At 46.9% G+C, this 27,382-nt stretch overlaps 1 protein-coding gene and 1 long non-coding RNA gene across 3 annotated transcripts in view; both read left to right on the top strand.

The window, feature by feature from the left end:
- Positions 1 to 3,196: 3,196 nt before the first annotated feature.
- Positions 3,197 to 27,382, top strand: part of RORA (RAR related orphan receptor A) — a 700,240-nt gene continuing 676,054 nt past the window's right edge. Inside the window, exon 1 of the mRNA XM_026518610.4 lies at positions 3,197 to 3,383. Coding sequence (XP_026374395.1) covers positions 3,218 to 3,383 — 166 coding nt within the window. The 5' untranslated portion in view covers positions 3,197 to 3,217. The remainder of the gene's footprint in view (positions 3,384 to 27,382) is intronic.
- LOC130542513 (uncharacterized) lies at positions 3,544 to 22,422 on the top strand. 2 transcript variants are annotated; one of them, XR_008957129.1, is made up of 2 exons: positions 3,544 to 11,031; positions 11,278 to 22,422. It is a non-coding gene; the product is annotated as an uncharacterized LOC130542513 (long non-coding RNA). The 2 variants fall into 2 exon arrangements; XR_008957128.1 differs by having other exon boundaries at positions 3,544 to 11,036.

The raw sequence follows: 27,382 nt of genomic DNA, 5'->3' as shown, positions 1-27,382 counted from the left end.
AGACCGATTTGCCATCCCTGGTGCAGGAGTGCAGAGATAAGTGAGGTAGAGCCTCGAATACCGTGTTGACTAGTTAGTAGTTAATTGGATAGGCAAAGGGGAGCCATTAAAGTCTTGTAAGCAGGGGAGTGACATGGTGGGAAATGAGAGCTGTAGTTCAGGGTAATTAACTTGGCAGTGTTATCTGGGATGGATTAGAATGGTTGTAAGACTGAAGGCCGGTTATTTGGAAGGTTACTATAATGGTGTAGGAGAGCAATAATGTCCGGCACTGGAGTGGAGGCTGTGGAAAGGAGGGGCACAGGTCACAGCGGTAGAGTTTAAAGCACTTGGCAACTACGTGAAGATGCGGAGAGCTAGGGCCGGTGGTGAGAGAGGAGTCAAAGCTCACTCAGAGGGTCCCAGGAATTACCTTGAAATAGGAGAAAACAAACTAGTGTTACCATCAAGAGGGGAGCCTGGGATTGGCAAGGAGGTAGGGAGAGTCCTGGAGAATTTGGGGAGGGAGGGAACAGTCTGCAAAAAAATGGATTTAGGCTTATCTCTTCTACAAAGCATAGATTTTCTAAGCCATCGTCTGTCAGAGAACTCAGTAGTGCAAAGTAAAATAACCATTTTTAAGCAAACACTATTGCCCTTTGTCAACGAGCAGAGCCTAAGGAAGGCTTCCATCTTTCCAAATATTTGAAAAATTGGAAAGCCTTAATTAGTAAGCAGGCAAGGGGCATGAGGGAAGGAAAATATATAAATCTAATCACTGTGCTTTCCAGGTTTCAAATGTTTCCCCAATCCGGGTAATTTACACTTTAGTAACAATGATTGACAGTCAAGGAATGTATCTAACTCACTTTTATTTTTCCCCTGGGGAAAGCACTTTCGGTCCCAATTGTTTTAAATTGCAGAAGCAGTAATTGTTTTAGAGAGTTAGGAGGAATGTCTTTTTGGAACTGGAATTTACTGCTGAAGGGAATATGGATTCTATCTTAATTGACTAAGGTCACTAGGGCCATTTTCAGGAAGGTCTTTCCAGGGTGAACAAATACCAGCTAGGTGAAAGGAGAACAGCAAAGGAAACAACTGAAGGCTCAGGGGAATAGACTTAACCAGAAAAATGTTAATGAGTTGCTACTGGTGCCTAAAAAGGAACCGGGGATATTTTTTGAGCCACTTGTATCCCAAATAGAATTATTGGTGAAATTTAATATGAAAAATTGTTTAAAAATATTTTAAAATAAACATGGAGCAGTGGATATATTTTGAGATACTCACTTCCACAGAGGCACTGGCTTATTTATTAAACCATGCACTTTGATATATTTGTTTACTTAGAAAAGTCAAGAGTGACAAGCTAGGTCAATTGCATCAAGAACATTATTAACAGCCTAACCAATTGTAAATGGTGTGAAGGCTGTTCTGGAAATCTGTGCTTTGATGTATGGGGAAACCCGCACATCTGATTTGGGATGGAGGAGACAATCGTGGCATTGTTCGTAGGCGCCAACAGACAGGCTAAAGCCAGGGATCCTTGCAGAGACTGGATTAAGGTATCAGAACTGTTCACATCTCATTTACATCACCCCGAAGAGTGGACCACAGGTTTTGCTGATCAACACGCAGACCATGGCAAATAGCATTGTGTATTTGAAATCAGACCAAGATCGGTAAGATCAGTAACAGTAACACAAACCATGTGTGAAGTTTGGCATATGGAGGTTCCTCCGAAGCCATTATCTAACTAGGTTCCCCCCCCCTTATTTTTAAAAAGTCTTTTTCCAAAGTAGGAAGGTAGAAAAAGCAAAATGTTCCCTACTTCTTTCTCCCATCCCAACCCCCTAAATGCACATATTTATGCCACCTTCTGGTATATAATATTTTTTATTGTCAAAATTTGTGAGCTTTCTGAAGGGAAGGTGGGGGTGTGTGTTAAAAATGTACTAATTTCATCATTGTCTGGGCAGGCAAAAAGAACTGGTGAACTGAGTACTGAAGTACAGAGAAGTCAGGCTACTGCCACCTGAATGTTTTGCACTCATCCAATCTGTATCGCGCTTTCATACCGGAGTTTGGCAGCGAGGGAATACTGATGCACTCCTCTACTTTCCTTGGATTTCATTAAACACCTACTATGTGATGGTTGTGTTTCAATGGAAGGGATGTGCAGTATGATGTCTACAATGATGTGACTTACTTGAAGCTGTTGATTATCTGAATTTTATTGTCAAGACAAAATTATTCATGCCTCTCCAGTATATCTTTTATGGATGAGACTGTACGTTTGAGAGCAAAATTACCAGTGGGAATCGACAATTAGCAGCCACCCAGGAACTAGATGTAGTGTGGCATATTTCTACCAGCTTAGATAGTCATCAACCCATCAGGCCAAAGTTTTCTTCAGCAGAAACTGCCCTGCCAAGTGGTTTCTGGATCCTTCTCAGAGGAAACAGCAAGGGGCTGAAAGCCACCTCTTTCAACCACACCAGAAATTGGCTGTCCATGGAGATTCTAGACCCAAAATCTGTCTTAGACACAGATGTATCAAACCAAGTCTGGAAACCCACTGGACGTCCCATCCGGAAGTAAGAAGTGCCACTTCCCCCATCCTCCTCTTTCCTTGGGGTGTCAGCCCAGGTCAAATTCCTTTTTAGTTTCTCCTCAGTCCTGGGGTGGGCTGGCAGGGAGCTAGCCGCGATTCCCCAACGTGGATGATCGCATTTGTCTCTTCTCAGGCTGGCTGCAGATGGGGACGAGTTCTGTTCCCGAGAGAGTCTCAGAAGTAGCCACGGAATCATCTCGCTGATCTTAATTTCTGTCCCTGGGCTGGGCAAAGGGGAGGATCGGGGCAAGAGAGCCTCTCCCCTCCTGCCCCCCCTTCCCCAAATTGGCAGCCAGTCGGTGGCTCTCGGTCTGGGGTCTGGAGGGTGGGGAATGTGGGTGTGGGGGCCGGCTGGAGAAGCTCTCGCTAGCGCTGCCTGTGGCCAGACCCGCCTCCCAACCCCTCTCGGGCGCACACAGACGTCCACCCAGACACACTCCGCGCGCTCCCTCGCGCTCTCGCTCGCCCGCCGCCGCCTGCTCTCTCCCTCCTGCTCTCCCTGGTCTCTTTCTCCCCCCCTTTTTTTTTTTTTTTTTTTTGGTACCATAGAGTTGCTCTGAAAACAGAAGATAGAGGGAGTCTCGGAGCTCGCCATCTCCAGCGATCTCTACATTGGGAAAAAACATGGAGTCAGCTCCGGCAGCCCCCGACCCCGCCGCCAGCGAGCCGGGCAGCAGCGGCGCGGACGCGGCCGCCGGCGCCAGGGAGACCCCGCTGAACCAGGAATCCGCCCGCAAGAGCGAGCCGCCCGCCCCGGTGCGCAGACAGAGCTATTCCAGCACCAGCAGAGGTAGGAGGCTGCGAGAGGGGCTGAGGAGGGGGCGGCGGGAGCCCGGGAGCGGAGCGGGGGCCGGCCGGGAGCGGGCGCCCGGAGCGCGGGGTCCGGGGCCGCGCGCGAGCCTGCAGCGGCGCCCCGAGCCCGGAGAACCCCCCTCCCCTCCCCCCTCCGCCCCCCAGAAATGTTGCAAACTTTTGCAGCCCGTTCTCGGGTTGCGGGAGGAGAGGGGGGCGGGGGAGGCGGCAGGAGGGTTGACAGCCGGCGGGCTCACCCCCTGGCTTTGATTTTTCTGCAAAGAGAGGAGGAAAGCCGCGTAGCCCAAATTAAATACGCTCCCCCAAAATACGGAGAACCGGAGAGTGGGGGCCCGGGAAAGAAACTTTTAAAGCGGCAGTGTCCTTTTAAGAAGGAAAAGAGATCCGTTTATGGCCACCCTCCTCCCGCTTTACCTTTTCTCCTCTTGACAGTTTCGGCCCAGGCTGCCCCAGACGGGGTGTGTTTTCGGTCCCCCGCAGAGCTGAGGGGGTGCGGGAGGAGTGAGCGACCTGGGAAGCCCCGGGGGTGGAGAGGGGGCGCTCCTGGATCTGGGGGCGACGTGGGCACCTTCTCTGGAACACGACGGTGGGTTTGGGATATGGAGGAAGGGCTGAAGGAAGGGGGGTGCGGGCGCGTGAGGTGCTCGCCAAGTTGTCTGGCGGGCGCGGCGAGGGGAGATCCGCAAGTTTGCAGACCCGGGGTTCGCAGCCCGGCGCCCAGGCTGGCGGGGGGCGTGTGCGCGCCAGCGCGCGGAGGGCGGTGGTGCTGTGGGGCGCTCCACGCGCATTTGGAGTGAGCGTCTGCAAAAGCGAACAAGCACAAACAGAAAGCTCGAAATGCACCCAAACTTATTTCTGCCCTGGGAATCCTTCCCTCTCTGAGGTTCAAGCGTTTCTGCAAGAACCTGGGAATGGTCAGCGAGTGTTGAATGCTGGTTGGATAGTGCGAGAGATGCCCCCCCCCCCCGAGCGATTTTTACACTTCATTTTGGAGCGTATGTGCGGGAAGGGGGGGGCGGGGGACTCCATTGCCCCCTCCTTGCTTTTTCCTAGTTAAAGTCGAGTGTTGGGGAAAGCTCACTCTCTCTCTTTCTTAAAGGTGTCGGAACCTGATGTGGGGGTTTCTCTTGGAGGTGGGGGATTATTTATTTGATTGCGCCTGGAGTTTGCAAAGAACGGGAGGAAGCTACGGCTTTAATTACTGTTGTAAATAATGTATAAATCACGCCTGTCACTCCGGAGGAAGCGGGCTCGCGCGAGTAGCCCAGGGCTGGGCATCAGGAGGATCTCCAGCCCAGGCTTGGGCACTGGCCCAGCGCGCCCCCTCCTCTTGCCTCTCGGCTTCTGGCCGCGACTGGGGAGGGCTGGGGAGAGGCGAGTGGGGGCCCGGGAGCCGCTCCCTTCCTCTCGATGTTATAGTTGGAGGTAGGAATATGGCTGATCATGTGCTGGCTGTTTTACAGTATCCCCCCCCCCTTAGCCACACCCCCTGTCCGGGCGCTTTCCCATTCACGGAATTCGAGTACAGTAAAAGCCATCAGGATGACACACACGAAAAACATTTAATTAAAGGCGATTTCCGAGGAGTGAACACGCCGAACCGCGGTTTCAGCGGGAGGGGGCTGTAGCAAGGGCCGGAAAGGGAGGGAGGGGGATCAGGGCTGGGGGCCGGGTCCTGCCGCCAGCTCGGTGAGTTTGTGTGTGGAGAGCTTTTGGCTGCAAAGAGTATATTTAGACCCTGAGACGGTGGATTTGGAATGCGAGCGGGTTATGTAACAGGGTTAATCAGAAACACTGGAGAAAATCCCCTTCATGTGTTTCTGAGTTTTTTTTTTTTTAAGGGGGGGTACATAGTATATAGGAAGCCACACTCATTTCTGGTTTGTGCTGTCACCTCCCTCTTTCTTAACCCTCCCCCCACCCCGTGTGTTATTAGCATCTTCAGGTGTCATCCTTGCCAGAAGGTGTTCTTGCAAGAGATCAGGGTGGCAGGCTGCGGAACCGACTAACAAATCCGTAACTTGCTGTTCTTGCAAATTATATAACGCTGGGGCATTCAGTTACCGCTAGCCCCCTAGGCTTAGCAAAAAGGGGAGAGGGACAAAGTCGGGGTGAGATCCATCCTGCACAGCTGACCTGTTGACCTTTGTCCCCTTCCCCCCTAGAGGGTCACCCTCCACTCACTCTTCTCCAGATATTTACTAGGGGGAGGGAGAAGAGGTAAGGCCCAAACACTCAACTCACATCCTGCACGCAGGCACTAGGTTATATAACAGTCTGAATGGAAAAAGGAAGGTCAGAGATGGAGGCATCCTTTAGCTAACACAGCAGTAGTCATAGCTTCCAGAAATTATGTGCATTTGCAGGCTTTAACCTCAGATGTAGTGTCTGCTCCTCAGGGGTACCAATCTTCGTGTGTATGACCTGGGGAGAAAAAGAGAGAATGTGGAAGTATGCCTGGTAGATGAGAGTGATTTGAAAATGGGAAATGTTTGGGTTTTCAGATGATGTAATGGAGTTGGTGGAATATGCAGGTTGGCTCCCGGAGTGTAAGCAGCAAGAGGAGCTGGCACCCAGCAGTAATGTTGCATAAACTACAATATCGGAAAGAAATTAACCTACACGCTAGGTGATTACGCCTGTTTAATCCTTAAAACAGAAAGGCACACAACTCAAAAGGAAAAGCAAACATCATCACCCTATGATGAGCATTTTCAACCTCAAGGAGGATTGAATGGAATTCTTGGCATTGGGTGAAATGGGAAGCTTTTGGATTTGGGAAATGCTTTCCAGAGAGGTGGCAGGGTTAGCTTCCAGCCAGCCAGTGTTTGCAGTCCACAGACATTGTGGTCTGGATTCTCGTGACATTGAGGTGACCTCATGAGACATTACCTAGGTAGACTTGAAGCTGTTGCTGAATGCCAAGCTCCTGGGAGTCCCCGTGTGAATGGGCTGCATACCCTTAGTGCCTGTGCTTCCAGAATCTGATGTGTGACTTTGTAATCTGAAAGACGGACCTCCCCCAGTCCTTAAAACTAGCAGGGAATGTTAGCAGTTGTAATGAAACTGTCCGGTTTTCTAGGTCGTATTAATGATGGCTGGTGTCATTCAGTACCGTCTTTACAACACAATCAAAGGCAAAAAAGAAAGGCAAGAGGCAACATGGGATGTAAGAATGAAGCGGGAAAAAAAACCACAGCGAATCTTTAATTTAACAAGGCTTTCAGAGACTTCAGGGAGCCATAAGCATTGCGACATAACTGTTGTTAAAAACCCTTTTCCAGAATCTCATTATTATATGCATGCCAGAAGCTTCCATAGTTTGCTTCCCTGAAGTTACCCTCACAGGGCTGCGTGACCACAGTTGGTTTGGAGCGCCGGTCCCGTCGCTTGAAGGCTTTTAGGGCAGGCCGACCTAAGGGAAAAATCGAAACCAAAAGATGGGATTAACACTGAAAAGCTCAGTTGGGTTGAGATTGAACCCCCGGAGGCTCAGTTGAGATTGACTTAAAATCAGTTAACAAGGCCTTTAGTTTATTTGTAGTCCTGAGGACTTCTAGAACCATATAACCAAAGTGGTTGGTCTCCACTCCACGCCCCCCCTTTCAGTGTTGGTTGATTCACTTTCTGATAGGTACCCTTCTTGCCTGGCAGTTTATATAGCCTTTTCTAGAGATTGATTCTCGGATCAACTTTTCTAACATGGGCCTGGCTCTCCACAGTGAACAAGTGATGCCCCATAGTTTGAAAGAGCTACTGGCTGGGATAAAATCCTTTGCCAGAGGGATGGAATAATTGTTTTTTAAACTAAGGGACTTTAATTTTCTGGTAAATTGCTCATAAAAACATTTATAATTATACCCTTAAAAATGTAATGGAACAATTTTAGAAAATGCATTTGGTGATAGTTATGATAACCTTTTCTGTTGCTTCCCCCTACTTTCTTAAAAAGAATTGAATTATTAATCCAGAAGTCAAATCCTGAGTGGCTAGAAACGTTTATAGCAGACTCCTTTTATGTTAGTCACCTGCTGGAATTTTCCAGAACCTACCAGCATCATGAGGAGCCTTGGCTTTAGAAAATGCCTCCGTTTCCAAAACTGAAATACAGAGTCTGCATGGAAGCCCCCTCCCCTGAGACCCTTCAGCTTGTGTTTTCAGGGCAGCAGAGGTGGTGGTGGTGGTGGTGGTCGGGGTGCAGCACACACACTGCTAGCTCCACACCAGGCTCCAAGGTGTGTAGGGAGGTGCGAGAATATTCGTTGCTATAGTTGTGCCTCCAGGTGAAATGTTCTGAGGATTTGGGCGACAGCTGAATTGCTTTTGGGAGCAAAGCGACCCCTGTCCAGAGCTGCCTTTGGAATGAAGCGAGACAAGCCCATGGCTGCCTCTCCTTGGGCCACACTCTTGTCACTTCTGACCGAGGATGCACATTTTTCTCCACATTTTCCCATTTTTGCTTCCAGAAAGTTGTGGTGTGTTGTTGGAAGGGCAGACTGAGTTGGGGGTCGCTGAGAACTCTGTGTGTGGGGGGCGGTCTCTCACGGCGTACGCCACTGTCTGTGAGAGTGCTTCTCCTCTCTGCCCTCAGCGTTTTGGTCTCCTTGATGAATTGTGCTTCTTAGGTTCCATGTGTGTTATGTGTTTGAAGAAGCAAAATGCATAACGACATTTCAGGTGTCTGGGGGAGAATTATAATGTGACTGCCCTGTGTGCCGAAGACTAAAATTTTGTAGAAAACCCGCTGTCTTCATATGACATAACCTGCTGCTTACCCTCTTTGTTTTCCATGAGCCATTGTTCAGGTGCTCTGAGGTAGACATCGTCCACTCCCTCAGGGAGATTCCTGACCAGTCCTCGTAGATTAGTGACAGATTCTTCCAGACCAACAAGAGTCTGCTTTGAAAGGCTTTTAGGTACCAGAGTGAACACTAACCTAGAATGTGGAAGATCTTTCTGAATATGAAGACTGTCATCCTTGCTGAGAATTTAGGAACAGCGTCTCTCTTTTTCTCTGTATTGTTCTTTCTTCTATGATTTTGGGAAAAAATGTTTTGCTTTTTTTGGGGGGGGGATTTTGTGCGTGTGCGTGTGTATGTGTGATTCATAATGGGAAGTGTTGGTTTGGAAACGAGCTGTTAAATTTCACCCACCTTACTAAACCGTATGTTAAGAGAAATAAAAGTGAATCATTTTGAATTAATGCTTTAAAAAAAATTCTCCAGATAATCAGTGTTCAAGTGTTGATTAATATACAGTAAATCATGATTTTTCTATAAGGGTACCAAGGCATTACTAATGAATTAGTTTTTCTGGCTAACAGTAGATGAACCGGATCTTCTCTGTCTTTTTCTCTTTGAATATGTTTCTTTTAAATGTACTGGTCCCCTTTCCCACCCTAGAAAGAACATGCGGAATGTAATCGAATCTTTCTTTGAGGTTCGAGGATCTTACAGTGCCACAGGGTCACTGTTCTGAGGATGAATTCTGATTGTACATTATAGAACTGTGAATGGAGACAGTGCCAGAGATTGGACTAAATCTGCCCTGATCCCAGCTTGGAAATTGTTTTCTTTTTCTGTTAAATCCTCAATATCAGTATGTTTTGTTATTTGCCTTTTCTGGTCTCTAACTTGCAAGGAGCAAAACGGAAATTCACTTTAATTGGTTGATTCTGGTTAATTGAGGTTTTTACTTTCTAGGAAAATCTCAACCTGAATCGAGAGCCTTAATCCTTCCCAACAGTTACAGAGGATGTAAAATCATTCTCAGATGTTTAGGAAGACTGTTGTTTTTACAAATAAGTTAGGTAATGTATTCCCATAGCATTATGTAACCTCTCCCCCACGTAATAATGGTAGATAGAAATATCAGCTAATTTTGCCTCTTCCTTAGATATATTGAGAGGGTATCATAAATCCTAAAAACTAGGAAATTCTAGGGTAGGAGGAAAGACTTTCAAGAATATCAATAAAGAACGTTTAAATTCTCCCAAAGGAAATTCTCCTTTAAAGTCCGGGCCTTTGTTCACTGGACCAGTATGGAAAGCATGCCCAGCAAAGCCCCATCAGAGGCGACTTTCTCAGGGCCGTCCCACATGATTTCATGACAGTCTGTGCTTATCTTCTGGTATCCTTGATGTCACAGCATTGCAAATTCATCTTAGGGGTCATGATGTTCTTTTGTGGCAGCCCAATTATTATTATTCTTATTGCTGTTTTGTTTTTGGAGTAAGGACATCAAGGAGATGGTCTAGAGAAGTCTATAGAAGGGGGGAATGGGGCGTGATGAGGAATAGATGTGCCATGTCTCGTGGCTCGAGTTTTGCTCCCGCTTTTACGTGCCAGTGTGAAAAGGAATTACAGGTAACAATTCCCTTGTGTTGGTAGAAGAATGGTTGTTGTTGTTGTTTTCTTTTTCCCCTAACAGATGCTTATGGCCTCCACTGACATGTCATTATTACAGACTGTCTTATCATATTACGTGCTCTGGCACATTGACACTGGCGTGGCCCTGTGGTTTCCTGGTGATTGTCTGGTCCACAGGACTGAGGCCCTGGTGACCAGCTGCAGAGCCCTCTCCCACGTCCGCCACCCGTTGAGAGTATAGGTCTCGCAGACCCCTGAAGGTGCTGGAGAGGGGGCAGGCCAGGGAGTTTCTGTACCAAAGCTCAATCAGAGGCTGTAACGGAGTAGGAAGGCTTGTGGCACAGAGGATCGATAATCTCCCGGCCTCGAATCATCTCTAACGAAGTTACTGGGCATTTGAGTTTTGATTGTGAACTATCTGAAAGTTTTTTTGAAATAATCAGGAAGTTCCTCCATCCACGAACAGACCATACAGACCATAATAGATGAAACTCCTCTGGGGTACAAGGAAGGGTGCCACTTAGTACAGGCTTCTCAAGCCTGTGAAAGAGGCAGCGCACTGTTAAAAATACCTAGCTTACTTCGGGGGAGGATTTGGCTGAATACTGATGAAGTTTATGAAATATGAATGTAGTGAAGTTGCTGTACGTAAGTGGTAGGCGTGTGTGAACGAAGTAAGAAGAAATAAAATTGTGTATAAATGACACTCTGAAACTTGATGGAATTGTATACGTGACAGGAATGGTGACGTTTGGGTCTGTGCTTAATGGGGGAAAATAAACTGGCTTAAAAATCTATATGTCAAACTAGACGTAGGACTAAAAATTACACAATATGAAATGATTGGACTTAGTTTATGAGCAAAGAGTGCTACCAAGGATAAATAGGCAGATTGCAAAGGATAGAGGTGAGACAGAACGGGGGAAAAATGAGGGACCAACACTTGAATTTATAATGAGGTATGGTAATCAGTGTTTTAAATAATCCAGACTATTAACTACTGTGCTGCTAGGTAGAGAATTAGTTATAGCCAAACAAAAGGCATAAATATGAATTTTAGGTTGTGTGGGAGAAATCCTCTTGATCCCCAAAGCATAAATGCATGTACTGAGAAGCAAAGCCGCACACGATGTAATTTTTTCTGTCTTATCCTGATTAATTGACAGCCAACTGTATGCCTCTTTCCTGAAGGTGACTTTACAATCTCCAGACACAGACATTTCTCTCAGAAGTGGAGTGAAGGAAGGAGAACCACAAGTAAAGTGTGTTGCACTGGGTGAAGTATTTTGGGGGAGAGATAAGAAGGGTACAGGGTACAGTAGGGGAATGGAACAGCGCGTACAGGGATGAAGAATGCCTGTTTGGGGCTGGGGAGTGGGGGCTGTGAACAAGGAAGGGAATCTCTAGAGGGAAGGAGACTTCGGTGCAAAGGAAAATGAAATTAGCATTGACTCTGAAATGGCGGGGAATGTGACTTTCTAATTTTAAATTATCTTTAACAAGGGCAATGAAAAGAGGAAAAGTTGACACTTTGAGAAGTTATGACGAACTTGTCGAGAATGCCAATTGACAAAGGCAGGTAAGGGAAAACTTGGAAACACAGAACAAGAACAGGTCTGAAGGGCGTGATGCTCTGCTTCCTGGTGTGTTAAGGGAATTGGCGGGCATGTTTATTGACTCTTCCAATTAGTTTTAAAGAAACCTGAAGAAATGGACAAAGACGGAGAAAAGACAACCAGATGTGATTCCGCCCTTCCAGAAGCAGAGAGGCTTCTCTCCTCCCATATGATCGATGCCAGTCCTGGGGAAGACTGTATAGCAGTTAATGGATTTTCAACATACAAATCACAGAAGAAACAAGGGTATATTTAGCAAGTCTAAAAACTCTTCAATAAAGTGCATTGCTTTTCATTTTCACTGTACAGTCATAAAGCCAGTGGATGGTAAGGATGCAGCGTGTACTCCCAGGAACGTTTGTGTGACGGGGCTATTGTGTCTGAAAGGACAGGGCATCTGGGAGGATGAACTGCCCGTAACTCTCGACTGGCCAGGTAATGAAGCATTGGAAAGCAAAGGCAAATGAAACACTTTGATAATCAAAACTGATTCTTCTTTTAGCGATCACATTAGTTGACCAGTGAGGACAAGCGTGATGTTGCGAGTTGCGTTTTGCCCTTCCCGGCGCTCGTGGCCCACTTCTGACGAGCACACGGATGCAGAAAGTGGAAACCCGGACAATTTCTGTAGACCAGGCTGTTACCCCGAAGATGTAAAATTTCACAGCGTGGAGGAGGAAGGGTGAAGATTAGTGAGGCTCTCAAGTTTCTTGAGGCCTACGGAGAATCAGAGAAGAACCGATGCGACACTGGGAGGCTCGGGCAGGTCCTAAAGCTCGTTTCCTGTCTTGAGCTTGAAGGTGTGAGCTGGGTGCGTGGTGCTCGCACACGACGCTGGCGCTGCTCTCGCTTTAGTAGCCCAAAGCCTGTTAGAGGCAGAAGGGGCCTTAGGAATCCTCTAGCCTGGCCCTCTTCCTTTAGACTGACGCTCACAGAGGTCTAATCATGTGTCCGAGGTCCCATTCCTAGTACGTAGCAAGGAATACGTGTCTTCTCCTTCCGTGGAAGGGTCCCGGTGTTCCTTCCGCTTGTGTGCTGTGCCAGGATGCTCAGATTCCAGTAAGGGACAGAGTCAAGTTCCTGCCCCCCCCCCCCCTGCTCCCGGAGAGCCCCCTGACGGTATTACAATGTGAGCACAAGTTCATCCAGCATGAGGTAGTTGACGAGTGTGAAAGTCAGCGCACGTTACGTTGCTTGTGCGTCGATAATGGACCATTATCAATAGTGGTTATGTTTTCAAATCCCACTGGGCCTTTTTATTATTGTAGCAAAATGAGCCAGTGAACTGGTGGCGGTGTCAGTAGAGCTGTTCTAAAGCACGGGGAGAACACTGCCTGTCTCACGCGCTGCTGGCGCCGGAGAACGTGAAGCAGAGGCTCTGGGGGGAGAATCTCGTCGCTGGTCCCGGCCTGGGCAGCGATGCTCGCCGGAGCTGGATGCAGCCAGAGGCTGCAGTGGGGGAGGCTGGCTCTTGGCGGCTGCCTGCTTTCCTCAAGGCCCAGGAGTTAAGGCAGTGCCTTTTGGAGAGATGCTGAGGAGCAGGTCCACCCGTGGAATACTAGGGAGACAGCAGAAATCACGTTGGGGTAGAAAAATATCTCTTGAGAGCGAAAAAGGTTTGTCATCTATTAGTGAAAAGTAATAATCTTCAGAGCAGTGTGCACAGAATGACATCATTTTTGTAAAGAACGATAGTGTGTGTGTGTGTGTGTGTGTGTGTGTTCCCACGTACACCTTAATGATGAAACGATAAAATGGTTATCTCCGGTGTGAGTATTTTTTTTCTTTGTGCTCTTCTGTATTTTTGCCTTCCCTGCACGATACGTGTATTCCTTTTGTAACTAGAAAAAAATAAATAAATCTTATTTTTTTCTCAAAAAAGATTGTTTGTATGTTGTGAAACTGGGGGTACTTCAAAGGAACGAATTCCAAACTTAGTAGGTTACACAGAATTTCTCGATGTTTCAAGATGGGCCAAGTTTACTGGCCCAAAGAGCAGTACCTCTGACAGTCACATTCAGGCAGGATTGTCAGGAAAACGAGGGTCATTCAGCTTGAATATGAAAAAAAAAAAATGTCCAATATTGGAATTTCTTGCATTGTGAGTCAGTACACACACACACACACACACACGCACACAGACACACACGCACCCCACATGGGTGTGCAGTAAACCTTTCATGTAAAATACTTATCCTTTACTTGGGATGCACAGTTACTTTTGCTCTATTATTTAAAGACAAGATCCAAATCACGAGCCACCAAATCGGCTTCATGAGCTACTTATGGGCTGCCTGTCACAATTTTAAAAACCCCGTCCTGGGCCTGTGGTAGAAGCAGCCTTTTTGTGAGCCATGGCCTGGCAGTCGGAGGGAAGGAGGGAGGGATGGAGTGTAACTCCATCTGTAACTGATGTTGGAGTCCAGGTGTTACTCATTATGATTTCAGGGAGGAGGTGGGAGAGGGAAAAATAATGTAAATACTTATTATTTGCCATCATGCAGTATCTTCATGCCCCTTTTAGCACATGTTCATTAATATCCTGTTACATTTAGACGTGCATCTGTCAAGACTGGCTCAGAATGTAGGTTCTGGGATCCCCTTTGCTTGGATATGATGTCGCTGTAGAAAAGCCCGAGGGTGGCATTCTTTCATTCCACGAAGGTTTGCTGAGCACCTTGTGTGTGAAAGCAGCACACAAGCGAGGGCAGATCCCCGCCTTCCTGGATCTTGCATTCTAGGGGTGACATCGCTCAGTGAAGCCCAAGGTCGGGGTCGTTTCTGATGATTCTCCTCTACATGTGTCTTGGCTTTGGCCTTGGCCTTCTTTAGCCCTGTTCCTCATACATGCGTTCACCCCTCCCCTCTTCTTCCCAACCCGGTCTCCCATCTTCTGTCCCTATCTCTCTTTGCTTCTTGAAAGCCTACAATGGTTTTCGATAAGGCTGGGAGATAAGGCTCACCCTCTCCATCCTGCGGTTCTCGTGACCCCTGTCTTCCACAGTTGTCAGTCATGTGGGCCTTGCTCATGCACTAAGCATGCAGCCTCTTTGCCAGGTTCCTTTCTATTGTCTTACAGTGTACCTTCCCCGAGAGGTGACTGGTCTCCCCAAGAAGGCAGCACCACGGTTTATTCTTTCACTCCTGCACAGTGCTTTGCAAAAAGTACGTGCTCATCAACTGTGCAGAGCCCCTGCCTAGCCGGCCACTTGTCCTTCCCAACTCTGCAAGCACAGCTTCCACTTGCTTTAACTTCCGGCTGGGCCTTGGGTTTAGACCCGGCTGCCCTTGTTTGTCCCATTTCTGTCTCTCTTGGACCCACCGATCCTCCCCTCAGTGGCAGGTTCAGGCCTGTTCCAGTCTTGAGCAACTCAGATGAAGGCCGGACGTGTTGGGAAACAGCAAGCACGCTTGTTACAAGCCTGCTGGGAGTGAGACAGACGTGGGCCAGAGGCCCAGGTGTGCTGGGTGCTAGCTGTGTGACCTTAGGTAAGTGCATTCACCGCTCAGTCTGTGTCTTTCATCACCTGAAAACCGGAGATGTTTCTGATGCTGGCTTCCCAAGACGGTTGAGGACCACCTGTGGTTACGCAAGCGCGGCACCTAGCAGGATGCCCGGCACACCTGGAGGGTGGCCCCGGTGATGGTGGAGCACATACAGAAACGGGCCCTCTGGGCACCTCTCGTCCGTCTCTTCCTCAGGTCTGTGACTTCCTTTCCTTAGATCATTCCTCCGTGGTTCTGATGGGTTGCTGTATGAAATAAACAGGAGTATCGGAAGGCATCGAAAACCATACCTTTTGCTGCTAGTTCCCTTTCCTGACTGGCTCTGCCCGGGTCACTCAGCTCAACCACCATGGGCCGGATACTTGTGAGGACGAATCACTGAAGCTCAACTCCATCAGCCACTTGGGCTTCCTGAGCGGACACCCCACACCCTCCACTGAACCAGAAGAGGGCCCCTGTCTGCCTGTCCCCCCCCCTTCCTTCCGCACTGCCGGCTTCCCCCTTCAGCCACTGAGGCCGTGGCAGCGCCCTCCTACCCACTGTGCTCCAGAGCGCTCTCACGCCTCATTTCTCAGCAACCCATCATCATTCCCTTCCCTCCCTCCCCCTTTACTCACTTTCTCCTCCCTGCCAAAAAATCACGTTGGAGAAGCTTGTCTGTGTGGGTTCCATTCAACTTGTTCTGCATTAATGCCCCACTACGGTGACCCACTGCTGAGTCTTTCACTTGTAACGTAATCTAATAATTTACATGCACTTTGCAAGCAATACTCTCAGAGACTCACAACCTGCTCAAAATTGCTCTGCTGTTACAGTAGTTGAGCTGATGAGAGAGAGCCGTGTGAGAGAGAGTAGTTATGGGTACCACCATGGTGTTGGGTAAACCTGGGGAAATAATGTTAGCATAAGGTGAGGGTGTGCTGATGGATTATAATATCCTTTCTTAGAGAATCAATTAAACTTGCTGAGGGTCCTGCATTGATTTTGGCTTATAATTGGACTAGGATAGGTCAAAGTATAGTTGCTAGAGGCATTAGCAAGGAAGAGGAAGTGACCCAAAAGTGGAAACCGGTCTTTCTTGGATGCTGTGAAAATGTTTTCATTTCGATATACTACATGACTTTTACAGAATTAATTGACAGTCTGATTAGGTTGTTTTATTTCTTTACTCAACGATGTTGGAAGCCAGTTCTAATATGCAGTAGCCATGAAAATAGAGTAATGCCATAGTTATAGTGCCATTGTAAAGTGAATTACACCATTACGCATCTATTTTGTCTAATTTGTATTGTGAAAGTGTGAGTAATACACGCACATACAGGTGTAGAGTAGCTGGTTTTTTAAGAAACAGACTCAAGCCAAGAAGTCCCAATCTTATAATATTGAATAGTTTGTGAAAATAGCCATTGCTCAGTGAAAAAGTTCATCTTTATACATTTCAATGTAAATGTAGATGTCTGTATATGCACACACATACACACATGTCCACACACATGTATACACAGGCACACACATATATTGTGCCCGTCAGGAAGATCAAGAAAACCCATGATGACTGTGGCATAAAAATGCTTGCCTTCTTTTTGTCTTGTAGCAAGTTGGCTAGCCGGATGGGGAGAGATGTCAATTATGGCAGGCTGGGTCAATATGGTATCAAGGACAGGGTTTGAAAACAAGGCTTTGTGTATTTGTTTCAACCTCTTGGTCCTTATTACCATGTCTGAGAACCTCTATTCATTGATATTTCTCAGATTGGGAAAGAAGCATTCAGGCCCAGGAACTAGGGTCATTTTATTTTGTCACTTGTCTCCTAAGGAAGGACACTGGCCAAAGGACTTCTTCCACAGCACAAAGGTCGGGGCATATTTTATGCCTTAAGTCATTAGCTAACCCTAGAGCAGAAATAGGATCTGAGAGGGCGACATCCAGTGTGGCTGCGCCCTGTAGGACATGTACCTTAGAACGTCCATGATTCTGTTATGCTTTGCTGTGATTCCAGTGACTTTATCCCTTCAGTCCTGAGAGCACTGGCATGGGTGGCGTTGTTTGACATTGCGTATGTTTCCAACTCTTTGGGTGGTATCTCCGGGCTGGATCGCTGCGTCCAAGCCTCCGTTCCCGTGTTATTGTGCAGTGGCCTTCTGGGGTTTTCCAGTAATGGCCATCTAGAAGGGATTTTATTGTCGTCTCCATCTCTCCCCTCCCCCTGTTCCAGGGTTTTGCTTTTGAGGCGTTGTCAATATCACCACCTGGTAATCTGGAACCTCAGAAGGACCTCATCCAAAGAGGTGAGATTATATGTAGTTTAGAATACATTTAACTTTAATATATACCATGCTTGCTCTGATGACCAAAATGTTGAAAGCAAATTTGCTTCATAAACAACTGCGTGCTTGCTGTATCACAGATCAACAATGTTGACTTTAAACTCTGAGCGTTAGAGGAGAGAGCATACAGCATCAATGCCCGGCGTGTGGATTTAGAGTGTATTTAGTGGAGAAATTTTATTGCAAACTTCAGTGAAAAAATATCAATATCATATTGCGCCTAACAAAATGTCATAATGAAAATTACCATGGTGTTTGACAACATCCCCTTATTAATTAGTCTTTTCCATTATTATTTCTTAGGAGCAAACACACTCTGGTTTTATCGCTCATTAGTTAGAGTCCTTATTGAATTCATATTTTGCTGCTTCGGTGTGTTTATCTTCTCAGTGGTCTCAGTTCCTGGAGGGCAGCATTGTAGATTGTCTGGAGTCTTCTGTCCCATTTCTCTGTCTGTCACTTGGGCGTTCAGTGAGCGCCCTCAGGATGCTAGTGACCCTGTAGTTTGGAATCAATATGCGTGAGACGAGCCAGCGGAGGGAAGACTGGGATGAGGCAAGAAAATCTAATATTCTTCGAAAGCTTCAGATGTTTAAAGGTGATGCCATACATTGCCTCCTTTCCTTCATTCATCAAGTATTTATTGAGCACTTGCTATGTGTCAGGTCACTTGCCACTCAGTGGAGGTACAGGTTAGGGGAGTTGATAGGCAGGAAAGACAGTAATTTCAAAAAATGTGGAGAGTGCTATAACCAGAGATACTTACCAAATATATAGCACACAGAAGAGGGAGAACTCCCCTCATGAGGGGTCAGGGAAAGCTCACCGAGGAAGGTAGCTTTGCCTAGTTTTGGGGAAAATGGGGAGAGATTTACCTAGAAAACAAAAAGTGAGAGGGCGTCCCTGGCCGGGATACATGAGATGGAAGTTCATGGCACATTCAGGTATGGAGAACGAGGTGTAGCTCGGCCGGGGCGTGAAGTATGTTGGCAAGGACCAGGACATGAAGCTGGACAAAGTAGGCAGGGGCCAGGTAAGCGTTTTGGACATTTTCCGATGCAAAATTTTGAGCAAGTGAAAAATATCTGGTTTCTTTTTGATAAGATCCTTAAGCTTAAGTGTGTTTGAAGTTGGGGTGGAAGAATGACAGTGTGGATAAGGAGGCAAGTTAGGAGATCTCTGTGACAATTCTGAAGAGACATAGTGCAGGCCACGACACGGGTGGGGGAGGGGTGTGCTCCGAGGTAGCTTTTCCTGGGAGGTGAAATCCTAGGCTCACAAGGGAGGTGATGGCAGGAGTCAGGTCCTGAGTTGGGTGGAATTACTGGCTGGGACAGTCTGGGGTGGGATGTGAAAGGGGAGAAGGTCTGGGTCCCTGGAGGGCTTAGTTGGAGGTCCTGGGGAAGTGTCTCATGGGCAGCTGGAAATCTGGGGCTGGCAGGGAGTGTGTTAGCCAGGGAATCAGGAAAAACAGTATTTTAACAAGGGCCTGGAGCTCAGGAGGGACAGCTGGGCTGGAGGCGTTATGGAGCAGTGTTTTTAACGGGATTGGAAGGTGAAATTTTTCTACCAGGACATGTGTACATGTTTACATTCAAGAGGATAAGCCGAAGGTCCAAGTGGGGTGTGGTTGAGAAAGTAAAAGGGATGGATTGATGCCGTGACAGAGAAAAGTATCTCAAAAAACTGGCTTTAGACTCGCAAATTTCACATTTACTAAAGGCATTTTAAAAACCAAAACAGCCCACCAAGAATGTCTCTAAAGTTAGAGTGAGGTTCTGATATACTTTGCTGTTGCAGGTTGCATTTGAATTTTACCTGCTTTGATGGTGGTCTCCTTCCCATCATGTCTAATTGATGATTGTAGAGTTGTTTCCCTTCTCCCCTGCCCCCCCCCTTTTTTAACTTTCTACACAGCTCAGCATTGATTTATCCTGTCTCTAAAGGGAATCTGCCTCACACTTGGCAGAACCTCAAGGTTGGGATGGAGTGAATAGTAGCTGTGGAGAGGTCTCCACATTATCCTGGGAGAAAGGCTTCGTGGGAGAGAAAGTTGAAAGAGGGTCTTGAGAAGGGGTGTGAGATCTTCAAAGGATGGGTCTGGCCATGGGAAACTAAATGGGAGATTTTTTCTTTGTAGTTGAGAGAGACACAGAAAGGCACAAGGGTTTGTTGGCGGGGTGGACGGTGGTGTTAATGATGATTATAGTGGGACTGCCCCTCCGTGTTTGTGGCCCTTCATGTTTTCAAGGGGCTTGCAGACATGGAGTAACCTTTGGAGGTCCTGGAAAGGAGTTGATAATGTCACCATCCACGGAGGGACTAGAGAAGTGTTGCGTCATTAGGGAGACCTGGTGACTTAAAACAACTCAGATACTAAGAGGCTGGACTTATCTTTGACTCCAGTGAGTGTGACAGGAGGGGCTCTGCCTGCGGGAAGGGCCATTCCTTTGCCTTCTGACACGGTAGCAGAGTTCCCCATTGTTTTCCGTGAGCTCTGACTAAATACTTTCCCTGTAGATATCCCACTAATATGTCATATGAATTATTTGTGTTATCTCTGTGCTGTGAAATTAGAGGCCTTCACCCACAGTGTGGTAAGTAGATTTAAACGAAAGCCTGTTTTTTATGGTATGGGGGAAACCAGGCAAATATCAGGGAACCATTTTGTGTGTGTTTGATCTGACAGTGGGGAGGCCTTGGGATGCCAGTGTCTTCTAAAATCTGAAAGCTGAGCTCCGGCTGGAGTTTTCTTCAAAGAGGTTTATATTTTATCCGTTGGCACTTCTGAGGGGGAAGGAGGGTTTGGAGTGGGTGATTTTGTGATGATTCTTTTCTTGCTGCTGTTTTTCTTCCCCGTCTTTTTAACTTTGCAGAAAGCCCTTCCAGTTCTATGGTCAGACCCCGTTCAGGACGTTGGTGGCCAAACAGTCCCCTTTTGTTAAGCGAGCGTCCTATTTTTGTTTCTCTTGAAAGGTGCCCTTCAGGACAGCAGAGCCTTTATTTGGGCTGTTTAGAATTGAGCCCTGAGGAAACCTAAACAGAAATCTTTCGAAGCCCAGGCCAAGCGCCTCCTTCTGCTAGCGAGGCAAAGCTAACCCCACAAGATGAAATCTAACCAGCTGGTTACCTGAGAACCACTGTGGAGAGTTCTCCAGCTGACTTCTCTTACTCTGGCCGCCATCCCAAGAGTGAAAGCCGAGGGTCACGGCCTTTCTGTGCAGAGATGCAGGAAGAGAATCGTGGCTCTTGGTGAAGAAGCATCGGTTAGGTTATGTTTTGGGGGGTCCTGTGACAGTTTGCGAAACATTGAGGATTAACGTTTATTCAATGAATTTTTTTTTTCTTTTTCCAAGGGAAGAGGTGTCTGTAGCTCTAGCCTGCCTCAGATAGTTCTGGATTGCCAGTTCTGCCCTTTTCTTCCACAGATTAGGTAAACTGAGTCACTCGAGAAAATTGGAGCGTGTGTAGGATTTGATCATTTAGAGGTTGTGCGTATGAAGTGATTTTATTTTCTTCAGTTATGATCAATACCGGCTTAACCCCTGTGATTTGAAACAGAATCTTTGTTCCTTAACCTCTGGTTGAGGGCTCAGGCAGGCCTCATTGCACACGTACTGCCTTCTGCTGTGGAATTTTTCTGTCCACGTGAGGTATCCCCGGGTCATTCAGGTGGACTGGGGAAGAGTGTTGGTCTTTGTTAGAGAAAGAAAGACTGGCTGGACAAGTCTGATCCCTAGAGGCGATTTGGAGCCTCTTGAGTGTGAGGTCATCGGTGTATTTAAATTCCGAGCTTTCACACAGACTGGTCAGCAAAGCTCTGCCCTTCCTCGTTAACTGCATATCCCCACCGTGTTTCTGGAGGAGGAGACATCTGCCTCTCGGGGAACCCCTCAGCCTCCTGGGAGCATCCGTGCGCCTGGCCCCTGTGTATACAGACAACTAAAAAGTGAAGCGGTTTGGAGATAGGCATCATTTTGAGGCTAAAGTCATACATTTTAGAAAGTTGAGGGCTGGTTCTGTGACAGGGAAGTTGAGCTAAATATGCAGTTCTATTTTAATTTTCACTTTATGCCAAGGCAAAAGCATTGGGAGATAGGCTATAAATGTATAAGTAAGTCACTGCAAGAATAGCCCTTGCAAAATGCAGATTTAGGAAGGCTAAATATTTTCTCACATACTTTAATGCACACGAATAACTAACCCCTGATCCGGTTCCTGAGAAAGGGGTGTTGTATAACCACTTAACCTTGATCGTTGTAATGAACAGTACAGAAGGCTGCATAACTGTAAGGTAAGTATTTGATTGTCTTCGCTCCGGCTACAATAACAAAATACCATAGACTGCGTAGATTAGGCTACAGAACTTTATTTTCTCCTGGTTCTGGAAATTGGGAAGTTCAGACCCGAGTGCTGGCGGATCTGATTCTTGGTGAGGGCTCTCTTCCTGGCTTGCTGACAGCCGGCTTTTTATCGTATCTTCCCACGGTGGAGAGAGGAAGGTCTGGCGCCTCTTCCTCTTCCTCTGAGGGCACTAATCCCATCGCAGGGACCCCAACCTCCTGACCTCATTTAAATCTAATTACCTTCCAAATAGCATCACGTTGGGGCTCAGGGCTCCAATAGATGAATTTGCCGAGGACACATCCACGTAGTCCATGACGTTGGTTGACGCATAAAGCCTACTAAACATTTTCAGGGTGGTCGATATCTCTAAAAAGTTGTTTAAAATTCCTAACTTGTTCATTTGTTTGTTTGAACAGAGTCACATTTTTCTGTGTATGTTCTGTCTTAGGCACGGCTGTGTCTCGTCCTATTCCGGTACTCTTTGAAAGCTACAGTAGTAAAACCCAAGGTAATTAAGGCTGTGGTATCATTGTTTTAAATTAGTGTGTGTGATTTTTTTTTTTTTTTTTGTAATTCAACAAGTTCCTTCATATTCTGCATAATTGGATCACATTTTAATTTTGTGGCAAATAAAGATCTATTTTACATTTCTATTAGAAAGACAAGCCCCTGTGGCTAGGTCTGAATTAGAATGTTTGCTGTTGGTTGTACTGAAAGCAGTGAGACTTTCAGAGTTGATTCAGCTTCTGAAAAACTCATCTATGAATCTTCTGGGTAAGGAAGGAATCTTTGATTTAAACGTATACACAGGCATCGAGTTCATGTAAAAGACAAATACTGAGACAAGAAAATGAAATATATAAGCGTTCGATGCAAACAATAATGAAATCATGGATTATCCAGTATGGTGTACACTCCAAAAACATATCAGTCTTCGACTCAAGCACATCTGTTTGTGAGTACATTTTATTATCTGTGTGGTTAACGCCCTGGGGCTTTGCATGGAGCACAATAATGAAGACCTCAAACCAGAGAGGGCGCCGGACAAGTAATTAAGAGGCCTGGGTTCTGATCCCAGTTTCACCATTAATTATGTAAGTGGCTTTGAGCAACTGACTATCTCCTAACCCCCCCTCACCCCCTGCCTCACCTTCTTCAGGTGAACTCCAGGTGTAGCTCAGAAATGCACTGAGCTATAAGTTCCTGCCATCTCTGTCATTCTATGACCTCGTGACAAAGACCCAACTTTTTAAGGATCCAGCAAACAATACGCTTTCCTTATTGTTTCTACCATTTTCTTTTTTTTTTTTTTTTTTTTAGATTTTTTTTATTTATTTACAGCCAGCGAGAGAGGAAACACAAGCAGGGGGAGTGGGAGAGGAAGAAGCAGGCTCATGGCGGAAGAGCCTGACATGGGGCTCGATCCAACAACGCCGGGATCACGCCCTGAGCCGAAGGCAGACGCTTAACCGCTGTGCCACCCAGGCGCCCCTGTTTCTACCATTTTCAAAAGTTGAGGCATAATTTACATCTCATAAACTTCACCCTTCTTAACGGTACAAGTCAATGATTTTTAGTAAACTTAGAGAGTTGTGCAAGCACCATCACAGTCTGGTTGTCGAATGTTTCTGTCACCCCAGAAAGAGTCCTCATGCCCGTTTGCTGTTACTGCCCCTTCCTGCTCCCAGTCTAAGACCGCCTTTAATGTGCTTTCTGTCTCTGCAGATTTGCCTTTTCTGGACATTACGTAACTAAATCATGTAATACGTGGTCTTCTTTCACTTAGCGTCTTGTTTTTGAGGTGTTCTTCGATGTTGGAGCAGATATTGATGCCTCAGTCCTTTTTTATAGCTCCATACTATCCCACTGTATGGATATACCTCATTTCATTTATCCAGTCATCACCGATGGAGTAGAGTAAGTGTTTTCTCTCTCTCTTGTTTTTTCCCTGGGGGGCACTTCTCACAGTAGCCTCCTCCATATGGGGAAAGAATAGGTCTCTTTTAGAGAAATGCAAATTCTTTATCTCATGCCTTCTTTTGTAGAGCTGTCTTGTGTTTTAAACCATTTGGAACCTCCCAAGTCAGTGGCCTGAGCTTCCGGGTCAGTGAGCACACGATTGGCGTTGTGTAGTAACTATCAGTAAGTGTGAAGGCACTCGCTGCAGACCTGTTCTGTGATACACAACTAACACAGATGCGAGGTTTAGGAAGTCAAGGAAACTTGACTCAAGAGCTTTCCCAGCGATGGCCTGCTTGTTGTTTTACATTTGTTTCACACATCGGGTGATGAGGTTCTTGGAAGCAAGAGTTGAGGACTCTGGCCGATACCCTGAGTTAGTAGTGTCACTTTCAGCATTTTCCTCTGGAAGTCATCAGAATCCTTATGAGCAACAACACATCCAGAGGGGGAAATACTTGCAGAGAAATTTGTGCTTCGCTTTTCAGCTGTGACTCAAAGAGGGTACTAAATATAACTGCGAAGACAAGGTAGGTAGAAGGAGGAGAGGACTAACTTAAATGTTCAGGCTGTTGACTTCTTAAAAGAGACGCCATCGGCTAGACAACTCTAGTAATTTCGATATTTGCTGTTCTTTTTGCATTGTGAGTGAAGATGGGATGTGCATTTCCCTTTGGGAAGCTCCCAGCTGATGGAGGGTAGCGGCTTGCTATTCCGGATGCTCCTCAAAGGCTCTCCAGTTTCGAGTTTACTCTGGAAATGTGGCTAACCTGCAATATGTTTCTGTCTTCAACTGTTCCCGGTCCATTCCATTTCCTGGAATCTGTCCTTGGCGAGTGTGTTCTGTAGAGTGAAGGAGAAAGGCCACTCCGTTTGCCTTCTTCATCTCCGTGTGGTGAATGTGCTTTGTAATCAAGCTCTCTTCTACGTTCGGAAAGGTTGGAATCACGGGAAATGTGTGTGTCCGTATGTGCGTGTGTATGTGCATATATGTGTATACACACACATATACATACACTCACGCACACATGTATTCCTCCAGCTGCATCATAGGGCTCGGCCTAGGAAAGGCAGCAACTTGACTTAGTTTTATTTAGCACGCAAACTATAAGCGGCGTCAGGAATCTCTTTTGGAATTTAGATGTTGAACGGTTTACCGTTCCCAGTGATGCAGTGATGTTTTAGGTCATCACAGCCCGCCTCTTGGGTCCTGGGAAAGCTTTGCCTTTGGGCTTGGGGTTGAATCTGTGTGGTAGGCTGTTGTACAGAGGATACAGGACATTCTGTAGTAAGCGCCAGACCCTCCTTTGTGCAGAACCTCAACTATGGTAGCTGTGGGCCGAGAGGGCCTCCCAGGGCTCAGGGCCTCCCGGGGCTCAGGGCCTCCCGGGGCTCAGGGCCTCCAGGCCTTCCAGAGGACGAGCAAGCTACATGCAGACATGACCACATTCTTATTCTTCCCTCCCATAGCTGTAAAGAGGGAAAATTTTCCTTCTCTCAGTCGGAAGAACCAGTTTGGAAAGAAGGGTCCTGTCTCTTGTTTTGGTGGTGTGATGGGGCAGGGAAGGCCAGCCCTCCTTCCTTGGAACTGTGTTACGGTGTTGACTTGTTGATCATTTCTAGGATTATTTAAGTATGAGTCTCTATCTAACTTGTGAGATCCTTGAGGATGGGATGCAGTGGAATACGTTCTGTGTTTTACAGGAAGCTCCGCACAGTGGTTTGCATACAACGAGCACTCAACCATAGTTTTGTGAATGAGTAGATGACAAATAAGTCCTTTCTGTAGCAAACAGTATTTGTGACCTTGTTAGCATTCACAATAGTGCCCAGCTCTGTTGCTGGTGCCAAAGAGAGAAATAAAAGACAGAGTCCCTGGCTCTTTCCCTCTCTACCTCCCTCGTTCCCACCTTCCTTCCTTACACAACCATGTGTTCCATTCCCATGCTTGCCAGGCACTGTGCTAGGGGCTGAGGTTAATGAAATAATAAAATAGTATGTGTATCTCCGATGAGTTTGCAAGAACAAGTATCCTGACACGTGACATATGATTTGATAGGATTTTACAATAGTTAGAAGCTCCTACTTACTGAACTCTTATTCTATTCCAGGCACTAGGCACACTGAGCTCATCCTTAAAATTCTCTTGCATCCCTAGGAGGTAAGAGTTATGACCCCATGTTGCAGATGAGAAGACTGAGGCCTAGGAGAGTCAGTCAGTCAGGGTCCAGAACGTTGTACCACACCAACCACAACAGCCCCCTCTCCCTTCCTCATAACCGAGATAAGTGCGTCTACTAAGAGCCCCGGTGCCCTGGGGTCCCTTCCCATCTCTGTTTGTCCTCTCCATCTGTGGAGGCGGGAGGGTGTACTAGGCAACGGCAGCTCCCTGGACTTGTGCAGTGTTCAGCCAAGTCAGCTGACCACGGCTGCCCCTGGATTGCCTTTTTTTTTTTTTTTTTAACTTTCTCTTGCCTTCTGGCCATTCCCGTGGCAGCTTCTTTATCCTTCCGGTTGCAGGTTTTTCTTTCACTCCTTAGGTATCCTTTTGCCCTTCCTAGGCCTGAGATCGTCATGCCAGAGAACTCCTTGAGATTTAACGGTCTTCCTTACTGTCTTAGCTGACTTCCGGCTGACTAGACAGAGTGAAACTCTGATCTTGCTGGAGGAGCGCCTGCGTGCAGTTCTGACAAGTGACTTTAACCAGTTGTTGAAAGCAGCCTGTGCTTGCAGCTTGGCAGGTGTGTGTGTGCCGTGGATGATGAATATTAAAGACGTGGGTTTGACCACACGGCAGAGCCCGTGAACACAAGGTCGACACAACCTCAGAGCCTCCCCAGCTCCTCCGGTGCTTTGTAGCCCTAACAGGAGCTGCCAGCACGGAAGTTGCTGAACTTGGTGTTGGCTGGGGCATGGTTTTATTCAGCCAGACTCTTGTGGGCTTGCTGCCCCTTTCAGGAGACCGTCCCCACAGGGAGAGCCATAATTATCACCACGGACCCTCCTCTGGTTCGTTGCTTTTTTGCAATAAGTGGGGAAACTCAAACATCATCAAAGTTAGTAAGCCTGCCTGGGCCCACATGTGACACGTTGATATTTTGGGGCAGGGTTTGGCCCAGTGTAGGGCAAACAACACGAGAACAGCCACGGCGCCGACCAGCGCATTGAAGTTTTTAGATTGAAAAGCCTGAACAGAATGTTCAGCTGGAGCTGGGGACATATTCCTTTCCTATTTTATCTCTGCCATAAGCCTTGGGGCTGATTGGAAAACACACCCACTGCAGGATTTGGATAGCCAGGATTTTATGTTTATTTCTTAGACCTGCTCACGCACGGTCTCTCTCCCTCCCTCCCTCCCTCCTCCGTTCCTCATCCTCCCCTCTCTCTCCTCCTCTCCCCCTCCTTCCCTCCCTCCATTCCTCTCTCTCTCCAGCTCTTTCGGGTGGAAATCTGAAAGCTGCTCATCATATTACTGGTGAGGAAGTATTCTTTCTCTTTATAGAACAGTGCTAACTTCTCTGACATTGACACTAGGACCCAGGTGATTTTTGCAAATGCAAATCTAATATATCTCTTCCTTGCTTAAACCCTCCATTGAATTCTTACCACTCTTGGAGTAAAACCAGCCCCTTTAACATAGCCTAAATTGACCCTCGCCTAGCTTTCCAGTCTTATCTTTCACCTGTCCTCCCCGTGGTTATGTGCGTCCTCTGTCCTCTAGCCATACTGAACCGTGGTGCTCAGACACGCTGTGCTTCCTCTGTACCTCCCCATGCTTTCCCTTACACCTGTGTTCTGCCACTTCATTCATTCACTCATTCATTCATTCATTCATTCATTCATTCATTCATT

The sequence above is a fragment of the Ursus arctos genome, unplaced genomic scaffold, assembly GCF_023065955.2.
Source record: "Ursus arctos isolate Adak ecotype North America unplaced genomic scaffold, UrsArc2.0 scaffold_36, whole genome shotgun sequence".
Lineage (NCBI taxonomy): Eukaryota > Metazoa > Chordata > Mammalia > Carnivora > Ursidae > Ursus > Ursus arctos.
Note: the sequence above shows the minus strand (reverse complement) of the source record. Positions and strands in the feature narration are given on the sequence as shown.